General features: G+C 44.4%; 1 protein-coding gene and 1 pseudogene across 1 annotated transcript; both read left to right on the top strand.

The window, feature by feature from the left end:
• Positions 1–9,154: 9,154 nt before the first annotated feature.
• On the top strand, positions 9,155–9,953 carry LOC139548697 (E3 ubiquitin-protein ligase TRIM47-like; annotated as a pseudogene).
• Positions 9,954–12,199: 2,246 nt separating this feature from the next.
• Positions 12,200–18,122, top strand: cbln20 (cerebellin 20). Its single transcript, XM_071358435.1, has 5 exons — positions 12,200–12,211; positions 12,617–12,938; positions 17,174–17,269; positions 17,402–17,542; positions 17,695–18,122. Exons 1-5 carry the CDS (start codon positions 12,200–12,202, stop codon positions 18,120–18,122), a joined length of 999 nt encoding a protein of 332 aa, XP_071214536.1.
• The last annotated feature ends 853 nt before the right edge of the window (positions 18,123–18,975 follow it).

Below are 18,975 nucleotides of genomic sequence, written 5' to 3' on the forward strand. Positions count from 1 at the left end.
TTCAAAAAGATGACCCGCTGAAATAAAATGGTGATTCAATCAAATGTATTTATAAAGCCATTTTTACATCAGAAGATGTCAAAGTGCTTATACAGTAACCCAGCCTAAAACCCCAAAGAGCAAGCAATGCAGATGTAGAAATACAGTGGTTAGGGAAAAACTCCCTAGAAATGCCAGAACCTAGGAAGAAACCTAGAGAGGAACCAGGCTCTGAGGTGGCCAGTACTCTTCTGGCAGTGCTGGGTGGAGATTATAGGAGTACGTGGCCATTAAGGCATCTTTAAGATGTTCAAATGTTCATAGATGACCAGCAGGGTCAAATAATAATCACAGTGGTTGTAAAGGGGGCAACAGGTCAGCACCTCAGGAGTAAATGTCAATTGGCTTTTCAAAGCCAAGCATTCCGAGGTCAGGACAGCAGGTGCGAGAGAGATGGAAAGGGAGCAAGAGAGAGGGTTGAAAACAGCAGGTCCAGGACAGGATGGCACGTCTGGTGAACAGGTCAGGGTTCCATAGCCGCAGGGAGAACTGTTGAAACTGGAGTAGCAGCATGAACAGGTGGACTGGGGACAAGGACAGCCAGGCGTCGTCAGGCCAGGTGGTCCTAGGCATGATGGGTAGGAGCAAGTCCATGTAATGCTTTGTAGGTTAACAGCAAAACCTTGAAATCAGCCCTAGCCTTAACAGGAAGCCAATGTAAAGATTAGCACTGGAGTAATATTATCAATTTTTGGGGGTTCGTCAAGATTCATGCAGCCGTATTTAGCGTAAACTGAAGTTTTATTAAGTGTTTATCTGGGTAGCTGGAGAGTAGAACATTGTAGTAGTCTAATCTAGAAGTAACAAAAGCATGGATGAGCTTTTCTGCATCATTTTTGGACAAAAAGTTTGATTTTTGCAATGTTACAAAGATGGAAAAAAGCTGCCCTTTCTTGATATGTTTGTCAAAAGAGGGATCAGGGTCCAGAGTAATGCAGAGATCCTTCAGTTTTATTTGAGACAGCTGTACAACCATAAAATGAATTGTCAAATCAAACAGCAGATGTCTTTGTTCCTTGGGACCTAGAACTAGTATCTTTGTTTTGTCCGAGTTTAAAAGTAAAACATTTACCACCATCCACTTCCTTATGTCTGAAACACACAGGCTTCCAGGTTAGTCAATTTTGGGGTTTCATCGAAATGTACAGCTGTGTGTCGTCTGCATAGCAGTGAAAGTTGGAAATGTGTTTCCCGATGACATCACCAAGATGTAGAATATATAGGGAAAACAATAGTGCTCCTAAAACGGAACCTTGAGGAACACAAACATCCTTGCTTTGTCAGAGGACAAACCATCCACAGAGACAAACTATCTTTCCGACAGATAAGATCTAAACCAGGCAAGAACTTGTCCGTGTAGACCAGTTAGGGTTTACAATCTCCACAAAAGGATGGGGTGACCGATGGTGTTAAAAGTGGCACTAAGGTCTAGGAGCACGAGGACAGATGCAGAGCCTTGGTCTGACGCCATTAAAAGGCAATTTACCACCTTCACAAGTGCGGTCTCAGTACTATGATGTGGTCTAAAACGAGACTAGCGCATTTCGCATACATTATTTCTCTTCAGGAAGATAGTGAGTTGCTGCTTTAAAAAAAATGGAATGGGAGGAAATTCAAAATAGACATATTCAAAAAGGAGTCTGTAATTTGCTTTCTAATGATCTTTTTGTCAAAAAAGTTCATGAATTCATCACTGCTGAAGTGAAGGCCATCCTCACTTGGGGAATGCTGCTTTTTAGTTAGCTGTGCAACAGTATCAAAAATAAATTGGGGATTGTTTTTGGAAAAGTAGCTTGGAAAAGTAGGCTAATCGAGCACCAGTAAGGACGCTTTGATATTTCAAGGTACTGTGAAATATTTTTATAACTAAACCAAGATAGACCACAGCCCGTCGTTTCAAATGGGAACAAATTAGTCATAATGGGCAAAACAAGCATGGAGGTGGGCAGAGCTAAGCATGAGCTAGCAAGATCCTATTGGTGCGTTCTATCATGCATGCGCATTTTTCCATTAGGGAACACCTACTCTGTGAAGTGCACGTGTGCAATAACTAAATCTGCCTTTGCACTCCTTCTAAACAACGCAATTTTTGAAACTTTGGCAAAGAGTAAAGTTTACAAAACTTAGTCCACTCTGTTCGTAACATATTCTAATTTTGGGAACAGAAAATAGTATTGAGATCCCAAGTATAGTATTGAGAAAATGTGCAGAATGTCAGCCAAAATCCATCTCATTCCATCTTCTCCCACTGCCGCAACTGGGCTTCCTCTCAATACCATAAGTTTTGGTATTGAGTGGAAACGCCAAGCCGATGCTTCACATTTATACATCTGGTGAAATATCTGTCTCATTGTTCTGTCTGTGGTCTTTCCAAGCTAGTCGGAATACTTACAGTTTGTTGGCACGCCATTTCCGTTCCAATTTTCTGGAAGCTTGCTTCAGGGCTCTGGTATTTTCTGTATACCAGGGAGCTCATTTCTTGTGACAAATGTTTTTTTGTTTTTAGAGGTGCAACTGCATCTAGGGTATCACGCAAGGTCAAGTTTGTTGATAAGTCTATGTTGATAGATAAGATGCATCCTCCAGCTTGGATGGAGTCCGTCACTCCTCAGCAGGCCAGGCTTGGTCCTGTTTGTGTGGGGATCCAAGAGAGGGACAGTTATCTACAAATTCTATATTTTGGCAGGGGCAGAAAACAGTTTTGTTTTCAACCAGCGATTGAGTTGTGCGAGTCTGCTGTAGAGCTCATCACCCCCCCCCCCCCCTAACTGGGAGGGGGCCAGAGACAATTACTCGATGCCAACACATCTTTCTTATCTAAGTTACACTCTGAAGTTATGTTGCACTTGGTGGCCTCTCACAGTTTCATTCTAACATCGTTGGTGCAGACGTGGATAACAATACCCCTACACTAGCTACACTCGCCAGTTTTAGCCTCAGCCAGCACCAATTTTAGATTAGCCTTTAAGTCGGTAGCCCTGCCCACTGGTAAATAATGTATGATAGCTGTGGTATATCACACACCACGAGTATGAAAAAACATTTATTTTTACTGCTCTAATTATGTTGGTAACCAGTTTATAATAGCAATAAGGCACCTCTGGGTTTGTGGTATATTATATATTTTCAATTTGTCAGAGCTAATGGTGGGAGGCTTTGGCGGCTCAGACCCCATAACGGGTGGAGAGACCTGAGAAGGCTTGGGCTCTGACTCCGACTCGTTGCTTAGTGGGGAAAACCAGTTTAAAGAGCAACACCGGTTGAGCATGCCAACAGCATTCTTTCCAGAAGCAATGAGAAAATTGTACGGCTGAAGGGACTGTGCGGGGGGATTAACACAACCTGTATTTACTGGCGGCACAGACGCTGTATCCTTTCCTTCACTTAAATTTCACTTGCCTAACGATTGCGCCTGAAGCCGAGCATGCAACTCGGCTATCCTCACCATAAGGCGATAGTTCTTCTGTAGAGCGACTGCAATGAGAAGGCATAATGTTATGTCCGGGGTAGCAAAAGTGGAAAAAAAAAAATTGAGGACAAAACTAAGACGTTGGTAAACTTGTTAGATACAGAGTTTGATTAAATAGTTAAGAGTAAAAAACTAAAGGTTTGTCAGGTAGCCAAGTACGGAGACAATGCGGAAGTGCTTTGCGGCACCAGTCATGTGAACAATGCCACTTAATATAATGTTTACCCTACATTACTCATCTCATATGTATATACTGTACTCGATACCATCTACTGCATCTTGCCTATGCTGTTCTGTACCATCACTCATTCATATATCTTTATGTACATATTCTTCATCCCTTTACACTTGTGTGTATAAGGTAGCTGTTGTGAAATTGTTAGGTTAGATTACTCGTTGGTTATTACTGCATTGTCGGAACTAGAAGCACAAGCATTTCGCCACACTCGCATTAACATCTGCTAACCATGTGTATGTGACAAACAAATTTTTATTAAATGTATCAAATATGGATTTTTTTCCCCGTAATGAGGCCAGTGTCTGAATTAATTGGTTGTGGCCGAGAGGTGAAAGTAGAACCCTTCAGGGATTTGACAGTTTTCCAGAATTTAGCTGGGTTCCCATTACAATCCGAAAGAGCGGTTACATAATAATCCACAAAAGTATTGAAGACATCTGCAAAAAGGCTCAAAGCTAAGTCAGGTCCAGGGATAGCTGAAATGCAATCAAGGTCACTAAATTGTGTTAGTTTGTTTGCGTTTTGTGTAACTTATTTAACTTATTGTTTACATAATGTTGCTGCTACTGTCTCTTATGACCGAAAATAACTTCTGGACATCAGAACAGCGATTACTCATCGCGGACTGGAAGAAACTTTTTCCTTTAACGAGTCCGACGAGAAGGATATACTGCTTTCACTGGAACAGGCCCAGATCCCCGCCTTTTGCGTAAAGAGCAGGGAAAGGGTGTCACGTTCCTGACCTGTTTTCTGTTAGTTTGTGTATGTGTTAGCTGGTCAGGACGTGAGTTTGGGTGGGCAGTCTATGTTTTCTGTTTCTATGTTGGTTAATGGGTACCTAATATGGTTCTCAATTAGAGGCAGGTGGTTTTCATCTCCTCTGATTGAGAATCATATTAAGGTAGGTGGTGTCACATTGTTTGTTGGTGGGTGGTTGTCTCCTGTGTCTGTGTCTATGTTTGCACCATACGGGACTGTTTCGTTCGTTCGTCGTTTTGTTTGTAGTAAGTACTTGTTCGTTCGTTCTTCGTGTTTCATGTAAGTTCGTGGTCCAAGTCTGTCTACATTCGGTTTGTTATTTTGTTTAGTTGTCAAGTATAGTTCGTTTTGTCTTGTTCAATAAATTCATTATGTCTTATTCCAACGCTGCATTTTGGTTCAATCCATGCTCCTCCTCTTCGGATGAAGAGGAGGAGGAACGCCGTTACAAAGGGGCCGCAGATCGGGCAGCCTTCTGAGAATCCGTAGGCGAGCGAGTAAACTCCCACTGCCATCTGTTCTTCTTGCTAACGTGCAATCATTGTAAAATAAAATTGATGACCTACGATTAAGATTATCCTACCGACGGGACATTAAAAACTGTAATATCTTATGTTTCACCGAGACGTGGCTGAATGCCGATATGGACAATATAGAGTTAGCGGGATTTTCCATGCACCGTCTGCGCGATGTCTAATATTAAAGAAGTAAGATAAGCTGTAGACCACACTATCTAATGAGAGTTCTCATCTATATTATTCGTAGCTGTCTATTTACCACCACAGAACGAAGCTGGCACTAAGACCGCTCTCAACCAACTCTAAAAGGCCATAAGCAAAGAAGAAAATGCTCAACCTCAACCAGAAGCGGCGCTCCTAGTGGCCGGAGACTTTAATGCAGACACACTTAAATCAGTTTTACCAAATTTTTACCAGCATGTAACATGAACAACCAGAGGAGAAAAAAATCCTAGACCACCTTTACTCCACTCACTGAGATGCATACAAAGCTCTCCCCCGCCCTCTATTTGGCAAATCTGACCATTTTCTATCCTCCTGATTCCTGCTTACAAGCAAAAACTAAAGCAGGAAGTGCCAGTGACTCACTCAATACGTAAGTGGTCAGACAACACGGATGCTACACTACAGGACTGTTTTGCTAGCACAGACTGGAATATGTTCCGGGATTCATCCAATGGCATTGAGGAGTACACCACCTCAGCCATCGGCTTCATCAATAAGTGCATTGACGACCTCCTCCCCACAGTGACTGTACGTACATATCCCAACCAGAAGTCATGGATTACAGGCAACATCCGCATCGAGCTAAAGGCTAGAGCTGCCGCTTTCAAGGAGCGGGAGACTAATCCGGATGCTTATAAGAAATCCCGCTATGCCCTCAGACGAGCCATCAAACAAGCAAAGCGTCAATCCCTGTACCTTTTGCAGAATATCAGTCTGTCCCTGATGTTTTTCCTTGAGAGAAGTGGCTTCTTTGCTGCCCTTCTTGACACCAGGCCATCCTCCAAAAGTCTTCACCTCACTGTGCGTGCAGATGCACTCACACCTGCCTGCTGCCATTCCAGAGCAAGCTCTGTACTGGTGGTGCCCCGATCCCGCAGCTGAATCAACTTTAGGAGACGGTCCTGGCGCTTGCTGGACTTTCTTGGGCGCCCTGAAGCCTTCTTCACAACAATTGAACCGCTCTCCTTGAAGTTCTTGATGATCCAATAAATGGTTGATTTAGGTGCAATCTTACTGGCAGCAATAGCCTTGCCTGTGAAGCCCTTTTTGTGCAAAGCAATGATGACGGCACGTGTTTCCTTGCAGGTAACCATGGCTGACAGAGGAAAAACAATGATGCCAAGCACCACTATCCTTTTGAAGCTTCCAGTCTGTTATTCAAACTCAATCAGCATGACAGAGTGATCTCCAGCCTTGTCCTCATCAACACTCACACCTGTGTTAACAAGAGAATCACTGACATGATGTCAGCTGGTACTTTTGTGGCAGGGCTGAAATGCAGTGGAAATGTTTTTGGGGGATTCAGTTCATTTGCATGGCAAAGAGGGACTTTGCAATTAATCTGATCACTCTTCATAACATTCTGGAGTATATGCAAATTGTCATCATACAAACTGAGGCAGCAGACTTCGTGAAAATTAGTATTTTGTAATTCTCAAAACATTTGGCCATGACGGTAGGCTTAGTCACCAGCGGGGTTGGGTTTAGATCATTTCACATGTCTGTTAGATTGTCTGAAGCGTGCATTTCCCATTCATAAATTAGGTCACCCAGGATAATAACTTCTGATTTTAATAAAAGACTACAAACTAGTTAACTCCTATAACAGTCATGTATACATTTTTCCCCAGACAAAGGCTTAAATATAATAGCAAAAAAAAAAGTCACCGGAAATGGATTTCAGTTAAGAGAGCGTTCCAGAGAACGCGTTTCCACTGCTCCAGAGTCCAATGGTGGCGAGCTTTACACCATTCCAGCCGATGCTTGGCTTTGCGCATGGTAATCTTAGGCTTGCCACCTAAGATGGTTTCCATGGTTTCTGCTTGGCCATGGAAACCCTTTTCATGAAGCTTCCGACAAACAGGTATTTTGCTGACGTTGCTTCGAGGCATTTTGGAACTTGGTAGTGATTGTTGTAACCAAGGACAGATTAATTTTACGCCCTACGCGCTTCAGCACTTGGCGGTCTCATACTGTGAGCTTGTGTGGCCTACCACTTCCCGGCTGTTTCCACTTAACAGCATTTACAGTTGACCGGTGCAGCTCTAGCAGGCAGAAATATGATGAACTGACTTGGTGGCATCCTATGAAGGTGTTCCATTGAAAGTCGTTGAGCTCTTCAGTAAGGCCATTCTATTGCCAATGTTTGTCTATGGAAATTGCATGGCTGTGTGCTCGATTTTATAAACCTGTCAGCAACTAGTGTGTCTGAAATACCCAAATCCACTAATTTGAGGGGGTGTCCACATACTTTTGTGTGTATATACTGTAGGTTGGCGAGGAATCCACTAAAAGTCAATCCACACAGTGTGATGGTCAGTTAGAATTGAATCAGAGTTTGTAGGATCACCACAGTTATAGGCAGCAAACCAGAACCCAACCACAGACTAGAAAACAGCCAGCACTAGGACCCACAATAAACACAATCAAGGCACACAACTCGCCATCATAACAGCAAGGAGAGAGCGGTGACTCACTTAATGTGATTAAATGCTGTGGCCCATCAAAACAGCAATGCAGCGGAGGCCGTGTTGCCAGTATGATAGCCAGGAGAGAAGCACCTCGAAGGGGCTGTAGTTTCCGTTGGAAGCCGGGAGGGAGGCAAGCGCTACACGGTGGCCGCGGGACATTAAAAAAAGTAGGCTAGTTCAAGTTTCGCAGTAGTCCAGAAGCATCCAAGGCACAATGTCAAGTGGAAGGATAAAAGCAGCAGTAGGCAGGTGTCTGCTCAGATAATGCCCCAGTGCAGAGTAGGGTGCCCAGGTAGGCCTCAAATGTTTCAGCAGAACTGTTTTGTATGTCTCCTTAAAAACTCGATGCAATATTGCACTATTGTCCAATGTGTTCACAGCCAGATGAAAAGATTTTCAGCTACAAACACTGATCAGAAAAAAATACATGCTTGCAAACCATCTTGAAAAGTGGGTGTTTTAATTGTAAGTCAAGGGCAGAGGTCATCTCCTCACAAACAATCTCTTATATAGTAGTGGCAAGCTCTTTCTGTTGCCTGGTGACAGCCGCCATGTTCCCACAGTTGAATTGTGGATGGAGAAATTGTAGCTGCTGGAGTGTAATGTGTATAAATGCCTTAATTTCTCAAGAAGATGGACTCTTACCTTTCATTTGACACCAAATTTGACATTTGGTGCTCATGAGTCCTTTTTACATGGAAATGACCAGCAGCTTACACAGTATAGCCATTTCTGTATCCATTGTATTGTTTATCATTGTTGACACAACCACATTACTGTGGACAGTGTTTATTTCAACATTTGTACAATAACTATGCTTTTTATAGCCACAGAGAAGGTGAAAAATGTGGTTGTATCAACAATGATAAACAATACAATGGATACGGCAGAAATGTCTATACTGTGTAAGCTGCTGGTCATTTCCATGTAAAAGGACCCATGAGCACCAATGTGAAAATGGGGAGGGGGGGTTAAAAAGTGTACAGTGTATATATGCCTTAATTTCTCCAGAATATAGACTCTTAGTTTCCATTTGACACCAAATTTAGCATGCTCCTATTAACTTCACATGTTGGAGGTCATGTGTCCTTTTACATGGACGATCAGTTTACACAGTATAGCCATTGTATTGTTTAACATTGTGAGGTACAACCTTATTATTGTGGACACACAGTGTGTGTGTATTTTTAACAATAACTAGGCTATTTATATCCACAAAGAAGGTAAAAACGTGGTTCCTTCTTGGAGAAGGTGAAAAACCTGTCGGTCTACCACTTTGAGATTGTTTAAAAATCTAGACCACTGACAACCTGCAGTGCTTCTGCCTCATCCATGTGACTGTGACATCAGTCAGAATGTTTTGGAAACTCCTCACTGGTCTTATCTGTTTTTCCTGCCTCGCCCAAGGCCAGCCCATTTAGGTTTTAACCAGCATGCTATGACATTTCGGAAGCATTGGCAGTCTTACTTACAAAGTTGACCACAATCTCCAGGACCTACATTTCCCAGCTCCATGGCCGCTGCCGCATGGCCTGAGGAGGAGTTTGTGTGCTCTGTCTGTCTGGAGACGCTACGTGACCCCACCACGCTGCCCTGTGGTCACACCTACTGCCTGTCCTGCATCCAGAGGCACTGGGACCAGAATGAGGCCAAGGGTCAGTTTAACTGCCCCCAGAGTAGGCAGGTCTTCACCTGACGACCCTCTCTGGCCAAGAGCACAGTGCTAGTGGAGGCCATGGCGAAGCTGAGAAGGAAGGGCATCCAGGAGTATCCCTACCTCTCCATCTCGTCTGCCCCACCATCCATGTCTATCTACCTGGAGGTGTGTGCAGACACAGGCCTTCGCCAAGGGGGGATGTTCCCCCAACTGCCCGTCGTCAGCCCCAGGCTTTGCCCTCAACACCAGCGGCCCCTAGAGCTCTACTGCCATGATGATAAGGAGTGTTTGTGTGACGAGTGTTGTCGTGATGGACACAAGGGCCACCGTGTGGTTAAGCCGCAAGAGGAGTGGAAGGAGAGATGGGTAAAGAACTGACTGTTGTTTTGTCTGTTGCCACAGCTATTTTATTTGAATATAGCAGCTTTATTTGAATTTTAGAAAATACTGGGTGCCTGAGAGAATCCTGTGTTTCTGTATACTGTGTCCCTGTGTGCAGAGGGAGCTAGTTCCAATGCAGGCCGAGACACAGAGGAGGATCCAAGAGATGGAGAAGGAGCTCAAGGAGTTCCCATAAACTGCCCAGCTCCACAAAGTAAGGAAACCCCTCATCAATGTAAAATATGTTGTGGTTACATAATTTGTTTTCAGTGTGTTGTGGAAATTCTTACACAGGGACACCCATAGTCAATCTTAAATGAATCATTGTTTATTGTCAGAGGGGTTCCAACAAACTCAATGCACCAAGTACACATGTCGATGAGGAGCTCTAACGGGGCAGTCCCGTTTAGTTCCCTTTTTATGCTGGTTACAGACATGTTACATAGGCATAGTTCATAGGAGACGGTGCCAGACACATGCCGGAACCAACCCTATCTTAACTTATAGAACAGATTCTTGGTGTTCTGCCAAATAGTCTAAAGGAGGAGGTCATGACGGCCCTCCCTCATATCTTTACCAGGCACAGGCAGGAACAAAGGATTGTTTGACACCAAAGACAAGATTCACAAAGTAACATTTCCATCACAAGAGCCTAGTAGTTAGTCACTGTTTCATAACACTCTGCCCCCTCTTTCACTTCCTCCTTGTCTCTCCACCTCTATCCATCCCTCCATTTTTGCTTTGCTTCTCTCCATGTCTGTGTCCTCTCTCTTCTCAGAGCTCAGTCCAGGCCCTACAGAAGGAGGGTGTGGAGCTCTTCTCTGAGCTGGTGAAGAGTGTGGAGCTGATGGGTACCCAGGTCGGGGAGTTGCTTTGTGCCCATGAGGCCTCCATGGGCAGCCGGACCAAGGGCCACATCCACAAGCTGGAGCAGGAGCTGGCCCAGCTCAGCAGGAAAGACCAGGAACTCAGCCGACTGGCCAGCATGCAGGACCACATCTGCTTCTTAAAGGTACAAGGAAAAAAGATAATGGGATTGAGATGACCATCCTCACCACTAGGCGTTATTGTCTTCATCTATCATCCTCTACAGAATATCTTCACCCTGGAGCTCCTCACACATAATGGGGATAGGGCTGGGTGAGGAGGCCCTTGTGTCTGAGATTCAAACTGTGATGGAAGAGCTAAGAGATGGACTACAGGATCTCTGTAAATCCAGCATGGCCAAGATCTTCAGAACTGGTGAGTCCATGTGCATTTTCAATGGCCTAAAATGTATACAGGGAGATTAGGACCTGTTTTACTATTTTCCCTTTTTATTTTGCTGGTTCTGTTGAGACTGCTCAATGGTTGAGCAGTATATATGGTTATTAATATTACTGAGACTGTTTTCTTGCTTGTAGTGAATGATGCCAGTCTTGGTCCGTCTCAATTGTTCAATGGTCAAGCTGCAGGGAACGGAGCATCTACTGACAACAATCAGGTGGCTTCACAAAATGCAGGTAAGCATCTACAAGACATGTTAAATGAAAACTAAAAAACTAAGTTGCAGTTGCCATTTTCTATCAGAATGTTAATCTTTTTTTCTCATTACTCTCTGTAGCATCCAAAGTGCAATCAAACCCTCAACTGAACACAGGTACATGTTTAATTCAGTCTTTGTATGAGATGATCAAGATGCTTTCCCCTGTTGCATTTTAGTATGTGAAATAACATCAAACCCTTCACCTCTACCTAGCTGATTAAACTCAACTCCACGATTTACGATGGATTTGCGCAGTGACTAGCTGTAAAAACAGCTTTCTTATTTTCTCACCTCTATTGCTTTTCTTTCGTGAATGAGGTGACATCAACAAACATTCTACCTCAACCTCCATTACCTACAACTGTACCTCAAGGTAAATATATGAACAGCGGTCTGAGGATTCTTCAGTGTAGTTCCAAAGTTGGCATTATAATGCAAATAAAATGTTGTCAATAAGAATAGTTTATTTTCTCTCACAACTTTTAGTGAATCAGGTGACCACTGTTGGTTTGGAAAACCCAGAGCTGAAAACCAGAAAAGAAATGCTCAAATGTGAGTAGCCCTTTTACTGCTTTTCACCCTTTTAAAGAGTTATAGAAATGTAGTCATAAGCAGCATTGAAGCGTCTTCAGATCTTCAGACAATTGGACGCTTGAACAAAAAAGTGAGTGTGGACTACAAAGGATGACAATAGCATCACCAGTCTTTCCTGTCTTTCTCCATGTAGTTCGCTTTAATCTGACATTTGACCCCAACACTGCTTACCGCCACCTGAAACTGGCTGATGGGGACCGTAAGCCACTCTGAAGGCAGAGAAGCAGAACCAGCCGGAGCACCCCGACCGTTTCATCTACTGGAGACAGATACTGTGCAGGGAGCCCCTGACTGGAAGCCCCTATTACTGGGAGACAGAGTGGATGGGCCAGAAGGTGGGTTATTACTGCCATAGAAAAAGAATTACTAGAAGGGACAAAGCTTCTCAGGCTACGACCACATTTGACTGGAACACTCATGGGTACACACCAGAGGAGGCTGCTGAGGGAAGGATGGCTCCTAATAATGGCTTGAATGGAGTTGATGGAATGGTATCAAACTTGTTTGATATCATTCCATTGGCTCCATTCCAGCCATTATTAGGAGCCGTCCTTCCCTCAGCAGCCTTCACTGGTACACACTTAATATAATTTATATGGTTGCTCCCTCATCATTAAGATCACGTCAACTTATGTTATGTACTTGAGAGATGCCCTTGATTTGAATCTGTCATCAATTGACTAGTATTCACTATTTTGGCTTTGAGTTATTTTACTTAGTTTTTATTATTTGTCACTCAGATCACTATCGGCGTGGCCTACAGAGACCTGGACAGAAAGGAGGCTGACGACAGCAGCAGGCTGGGCTACAACGAGCACTCTTGGAGCCTGAACTGGTCTGGGACGGGCTTCTCAATGTGGCACGCTGGGAAGGAGACCCAGCTAAGCTCAACCAAGGCTCGCAGGCTAGGGGTGTACCTGGACCAACATGAAGGAGTACTGGCCTTCTACAGGATCTCCAACAACCAGGCCCATCTCATCCACTCCCTCCAGACAGACTTTACTGGCCCTCTCTATCCTGGGTTCTGCTTCTGGTCAGGGGTTGGGGCATCTGTGACTCTATGTCAACTGGACTAGTTTATACAACTGATAGGAATGTTCCAGTATTAGATGCTGATTTGCTGATAGCTTGTTCCAGCCATATCTTAGCTGCTGTCCTATTGTCATGTGCCCTTTTGGTTTGTAAGAATTATATTCAAATGCATGATTGATAAAAACATTTTTTTTAGCATAAACAAAGTTGCTTGAAGTGAATTTGAGTTGTTTTCAAAATACCAGTAGAAACGTATCTTCTGTTTGAAATTAGGCCATTTTCAGTTTAACACAAATGAGTTTCCTGAATAAGATGATATGTTATATAAATCCAGGGGCGCAACATTTGTTTTAGAGGTGGGGGGGACATATATATTCACAGGTTTTTATTTATTTGTACTATTTTTTCCATTGTAGAATAACAGTGAAGACATCAAAACTATGAAATAGCATATATGGAATCATGTAGTAACCAAAAAGGGTCAAACAAATCAAAATATATTTTAGGTTCTTCAAAGTAGCCACCCTTTGCCTTGACAGCTTTGCACACTCTTGGCATTCTCTCAACCAGCTTCATGAGGAATGCTTTTCCAACAGTCTTGAAGGAGTTATGCGCATCACCGCATAACACGGTGCCTGACCGGTCACACGCTCCCCACGGTAAGCCCGGGGAGTTGGCTCAGGTCTAAACCCTGACTCCGCCAATCACCCCGTGTGCCCCCCCCCCAAAAAAAATTGGGGAGCTGCCTCTCGGGCTTCCGTTGTTGTCTCAACTCCTCATAGTGTCGCCGTTCCTCTCTCGCTACCTCCGCCTGCTTCCATGGCAGGGTCTTGTCCCCTGCCATTACCTCCTCCCAGGTCCAGGATGTCCTCCACTCCCTTTTCTCCCGGGCCCAGGATCCCTGCTCCTCCTGGCCACGCTGCTTGGTCCTTTAGTGGTGGGATGTTCTGTAACGGCTATCGTCGGAATGAGACCAAAGCGCAGCGTGGAAAGTGTCCATGATTTAATGTTCAAAGAACACTCAAACAAAATGACAAAAGGTGAAAACGAAAGCGCACAGTTCTCAGGAAAAAACACTAAACAGAAAACAACATCCCACAAAACCCAAACGGAAAATTACAACTTATATATGATCCCCAATTAGAGACAACGATAGACAGCTGCCTCTGATTGGGAACCACACTAACATAGAAATAGAATGCCCACCCTAGTCACACCCTGACCTAACCAAAATAGAGAATAAAAACCTCTCTATGGCCAGGGCGTGACCGCATGGTCCTAAAGCACAACGTTGCCTCGTTTTGTATCACATTCCAATGATAAAACTGGGATTGACAAAAATGCTATTTCAAAATGTGGGGTAGACCTGTCCCCAGCGAAAGTTGCGCCCCTGTATAAATCTGTCCACTTAGCTTGCTTAAATAAGTTGCTGATATACAGTGGGGAGAACAAGTATTTGATACACTGCCGATTTTGCAGGTTTTCCTACTTACAAAGCATGTAGAGGTGTGTAATTTTTATCATAGGTACACTTCAACTGTGAGAGACGGAATCTAAAACAAAAATCCAGAAAATCACATTGTATGATTTTTAAGTAATTAATTAGCATTTTATTGCATGACATAAGTATTTGATACATCAGAAAAGCAGAACTTAATATTTGGTACAGAAACCTTTGTTTGCAATTACAGAGATCAGACGTTTCCTGTAGTTCTTGACCAGGTTTGCACACACTGCAGCAGGGATTTTGGCCCACTCCTCCATACAGACCTTCTCCAGATCCTTCAGGTTTCGGGGCTGTCGCTGGGCAATACGGACTTTCAGCTCCCTCCAAAGATTTTCTATTGGGTTCAGGTCTGGAGACTGGCTAGGCCACTCCAGGACCTTGAGATGCTTCTTATGGAGCCACTCCTTAGTTGCCCTGGCTGTGTGTTTTGGGTCGTTGTCATTCTGGAAGACCCAGCCACGACCCATCTTCAATGCTCTTACTGAGGGAAGGAGGTTGTTGGCCAAGATCTCGCGATACATGGCCCCATCCATCCTCCCCTCAATACGGTGCAGTCGTCCTGTCCCCTTTGCAGAAAAGCATCCCCAAAGAATGATGTTTCCACCTCCATGCTTCACAGTTGGGATGGTGTTCTTGGGGTTGTACTCATCCTTCTTCTTCCTCCAAACACAGCGAGTGGAGTTTAGACCAAAAAGCTCTATTTTTGTCTCATCAGACCACATGACCTTCTCCCATTCCTCCTCTGGATCATCCAGATGGTCATTGGCAAACTTCAGACGGGCCTGGACATGCGCTGGCTTGAGCAGGGGGACCTTGCGTGCGCTGCAGGATTTTAATCCATGACGGCGTAGTGTGTTACTAATGGTTTTCTTTGAGACTGTGGTCCCAGCTCTCTTCAGGTCATTGACCAGGTCCTGCCGTGTAGTTCTGGGCTGATCCCTCACCTTCCTCATGATCATTGATGCCCCACGAGGTGAGATCTTGCATGGAGCCCCAGACCGAGGGTGATTGACCGTCATCTTGAACTTCTTCCATTTTCTAATAATTGCGCCAACAGTTGTTGCCTTCTCACCAAGCTGCTTGCCTATTGTCCTGTAGCCCATCCCAGCCTTGTGCAGGTCTACAATTTTATCCCTGATGTCCTTACACAGCTCTCTGGTCTTGGCCATTGTGGAGAGGTTGGAGTCTGTTTGATTGAGTGTGTGGACAGGTGTCTTTTATACAGGTAACGAGTTCAAACAGGTGCAGTTAATACAGGTAATGAGTGGAGAACAGGAGGGCGTCTTAAAGAAAAACTAACAGGTCTGTGAGAGCCGGAAATCTTACTGGTTGGTAGGTGATCAAATACTTATGTCATGCAATAAAATACAAATTAATTACTTAAAAATCATACAATGTGATTTTCTGGATTTTTGTTTTAGATTCCGTCTCTCACAGTTGAAGTGTACCTATGATAAAAATTACAGACCTCTAAATGCTTTGTAAGTAGGAAAACCTGTAAAATCGTCAGTGTATCAAATACTTGTTCTCCCCACTGTATCTAGATTTTTTTTTAATATATTTTTTAAATATATATTTTTAAATTTGTTTACTTCAGTTTATTTAGTAAATACTTTCTTAACACTGATTTTATCTTAACTGCATTGTTGGTTAAGGCCTTGTAAGTAAACATTTCACTATAAGGTTGTATTCGGTGCATATGACAAATAAAAATTGATTTGATTTGATTGGCACTTGCCTCCTTATATAATAAGATGAACAGTTTATGACAGGAAACTCCTTAATCTCCACATCATAATTGCTGACCTTGCTCCACTCGTTCTGCCTCAGTCTATTCTCTTTAACAGCGTCATCTGCATTATTCCCCATTGCTTTCCATATAGGAAGATCAACACTGTTCTTATACAGAAAAACCCTGACAATCTACTCCCCTTGCCTTCTGCGCTCCCCTCCCAACATGCTATGCTGGGAATGAGTTCACTGTTTTTCACCTCTCGCCCATTGCATCAGGAAAGGGTCCCCTGCCGACTACCTGACACTCTTTCCATCGCCCATTAACATACACAATGAGCAGGTGGAAGCTGCCTGACACCTGAAAACACAGGTAAAGTGTCATTGCAGTTCAATGGGAACTCCATGGTCCGGGTGACAGACAATACCTGTCCCACATATGCAGGACACAAAGCCTGCCACTGCCCTGCCCACAGAGGACAGACAGTGGGAGGTGGCATTTACTCAGGGTTTATAGACCGAGTTCATCTCCTGGTGACAGTCTATCCATCCCATCCGACTGTCTGTGAACATCGACTGCCATCTCCAAGCTGCAAAATGAGAGGTGGGCATCTCTATGGTTTCCTATATGACAGGGAAGCATAACTGCAGATGTAGGCTCCAGAGTGGTTGAATGAGGACAGAGGAGTTAAGCTTTTGGTCTAGAGTAGCCAAGGGGGTGCACAACTCCTGTCCTGGAGGGCAGCAGTCCTGCTGCTTTTTGTACGGGGAAATGGGCTCCGCAAGGGTACAGTTATAAATATTACTGGAACATGCTGCTAGATCAGGTAGTCTAGGAAAGATTGAAGTTACATGTTTATACTTTCCCTATTCAAATACAGTCTGTTCGGTTATGAGTAGTGTTGATTCTCTCTGCATGCACCATTTGTCTAAGATGGTGTGTGACGCTGCAGGTGTGTGTACAGTATATGGAAGAGTGCATACTGTGGTGTAACTGTGTGCTTTACTCTGCTCTCTCCTCCTACAGCTATCGTACTGCTGTGCTTGCTGGGGGCCGCTCTGGCCAATGAATACAGCTGGAATAGCCCTGGAGAGACAACAAAGGACTCCAAAACAGAGAACTGTAAGGGATAGAGAGAGTAGGAAGGGGAGAAAGGGAGACACTAAACACACTGAGGATGGCAAACAGCGAGGAGTGTTGAGAACCACTGTCTAATCCTTTGTCCTGTCTGTCTGTGTGTCTGTGTCCACACAGTGTGTCTGGCGGACCAGGCCTCCTGCGGCTGCTGCCTGATGCAGAAGCAGATGTGGAGGATGGAGCAGTTTTTCAACATGAGTCTGAACGAGCTGCAGAAGGGCCTGGAGAAGGCAAAGGCCATGGTCAACAACGTCCGCGGTGAGACCACCTGACCGCAACCACTATCTCCACTACCACATCAACACCGGCCAATGTGTTACATTTTGACTGGAAACCAAATGGCTTGCTGTTATTTTGTCTCATTGTATATTCATTTCACTATCTTTCCCTCTCTCTCTTTCCATCTACAGCTAGCCGAAGTGCCTTCTCCGTGGCCCTGACCAACACACGCCGTTGCGAGGGCCCCTTCCGTGAAGCTAAGACCATTGTCTACCAGCACATCTTCGTCAACCTGGGCGAGGGCTACAACAACCGCACCGGCATCTTCACTGTGCCCCGCTCCGGTGTCTACAGCCTGGCCCTGACCGTGTACAGCGACTCGGGCGCCCCCGGCGCCAACCTGGCCGCTTGCGCCAGCCTGATGGTGAACGGGCGCCAGGTGGCGGGCTGCAGCGAGCAGAACCAGCAGGACCAGGAGGACAGCACCACCACGGTGATGGCCGTCCAGCTGCAGGCCGGGGACAAGTTGTCCGTCACCCTGCCCATCGGATGCTTCCTGTGCGACGAACAGAGCCACTACAACACCTTTTCCGGCTTCCTGCTCTACGCCACCGACTAAGTCTAAGCTGAGGCTGCTGAGGTTACCACACCCCACCACCTTCGCCCTGTCTTTAACTCCTTTGCCCAGTCCTGCTTCTGGAAGGGAACTTGGAGCTGGTCTTGAGGCTCTGTGATGAGTGTTTGATCAGAGGCCAGCTCCTCCAGTGAATGTCAATCAGAACCCCATTCATCTTTCTAGGACCAGAACTAGCCCCCCCCCCCCCCCCCCCCCCCCCTCGTCTTGACCATCCCCCCAACAACTTTGGGTAACAACTTCTTACCCAATCAAGTTAACTGGTGATGTATACAGTGATGGGAAAAAAGCTGTTTGCATGTGTTAGAATTTTTTTGAAAATAAACCATGATTATACAACAAGTACTTGGTCTGTGTTCTTTTATCTCTCTCTGAATACAGTAGTGCAATAACACTTACTAATACTAACATTACTTAATGATCCTAAGGGTCCACAAATAGAGACAAACGTTTAATGTACTGGGATGAGTGAGGTAGAAGTACAGCCTCTGCGCAATGAAGATAAATGCCAAATGAGCATTTGAGATTTTTTTGAAAATGTTTCCATTTATTTTGGGGAGTCGACCGTAGAGTTTTATATTGACCCTATCTCGTTAACCTTTTCCTTGAATGAATCAAATGTGTCACAAAAGTGACAAACTCACCTCACCTCAACTCAACTCACCTTTGTATCTCTAAGAATTAACATCAAGACCAAATGTTCACACATTAAAAGAATACATTGTCCTCTTGAGTGAAATGGATTCATTTGACACCACTTTACGTAATCTGATAATATTTTTCAACTTGTTATCTGACCTCCGTACCATACATCTATGCTCAACACGTTGTCAGGGAT

This window comes from Salvelinus alpinus, chromosome 22, assembly GCF_045679555.1.
Source record: "Salvelinus alpinus chromosome 22, SLU_Salpinus.1, whole genome shotgun sequence".
Classification (NCBI taxonomy): Eukaryota; Metazoa; Chordata; class Actinopteri; order Salmoniformes; family Salmonidae; genus Salvelinus; species Salvelinus alpinus.

Excerpts from the sequence above, each read along its gene's own strand:
- cbln20 (XM_071358435.1), top strand. Across the intron at positions 17,270-17,401 it reads GGACTCCAAAACAGAGAACT|TGTGTCTGGCGGACCAGGCC; the intron begins GTAAGGGATAGA and ends GTGTCCACACAG. Across the intron at positions 17,543-17,694 it reads CATGGTCAACAACGTCCGCG|CTAGCCGAAGTGCCTTCTCC; the intron begins GTGAGACCACCT and ends TTCCATCTACAG.